This window comes from Halyomorpha halys, unplaced genomic scaffold (assembly GCF_000696795.3).
Source record: "Halyomorpha halys isolate HHAL.00 unplaced genomic scaffold, Hhal_1.1 Scaffold1541.1, whole genome shotgun sequence".
NCBI lineage: Eukaryota > Metazoa > Arthropoda > Insecta > Hemiptera > Pentatomidae > Halyomorpha > Halyomorpha halys.
The window spans coordinates 78091-78544 of NW_027116259.1; the positions used below are offsets into that span (position 1 = coordinate 78091).

General features: G+C 35.9%; 1 protein-coding gene across 1 annotated transcript in view; it reads left to right on the forward strand.

Moving 5' to 3' along the window:
* The first annotated feature begins 200 nt into the window (after nt 1-200).
* LOC106689993 (soluble guanylate cyclase 89Da) overlaps nt 201-454 on the forward strand; it is a 60889-nt gene continuing 60635 nt past the window's right edge. The window contains exon 1 of the mRNA XM_067053073.1: nt 201-338. Coding sequence (XP_066909174.1) covers nt 201-338 — 138 coding nt within the window. The remainder of the gene's footprint in view (nt 339-454) is intronic.

Sequence of the window (454 nt, forward strand, 5' to 3'; positions counted from 1 at the left end):
TTTACAAATTATTTATAAAAAAAAGGAATATTATTTCTATTTTTTTAAAAATAATTTATTTACTGTTATTTACAACTGTATATATATACAAGTAAATTTGCTGTAGGTGACATAGTGACATGATAAAACATGTGGAGAATCTACCCACTGATAGAACTCCAATAACATTTCTAGAGGACGCCTAGGAGGATTATCAGGTAATGAAGGAGAAGCCTGGTAAGAAACAAGTGGATTTGGGTGGTTCAGAAGTTTATTATGGAAGTAACGGTATCTGGTCTGGCCAAATCGGCAACATAGGGGACATTGAGGTCCTGATGGATGACTTGATGTGTGACAAAGTAAGGATTTTGGACTGTAAGGATTGGATTCTGGAGGAATTTGATGGTTTAGTGGACCCCCAAAGCTCAACTCCGTATGTCCAGATAGGCCTTATAATAGTCATGTAGATCAGTCT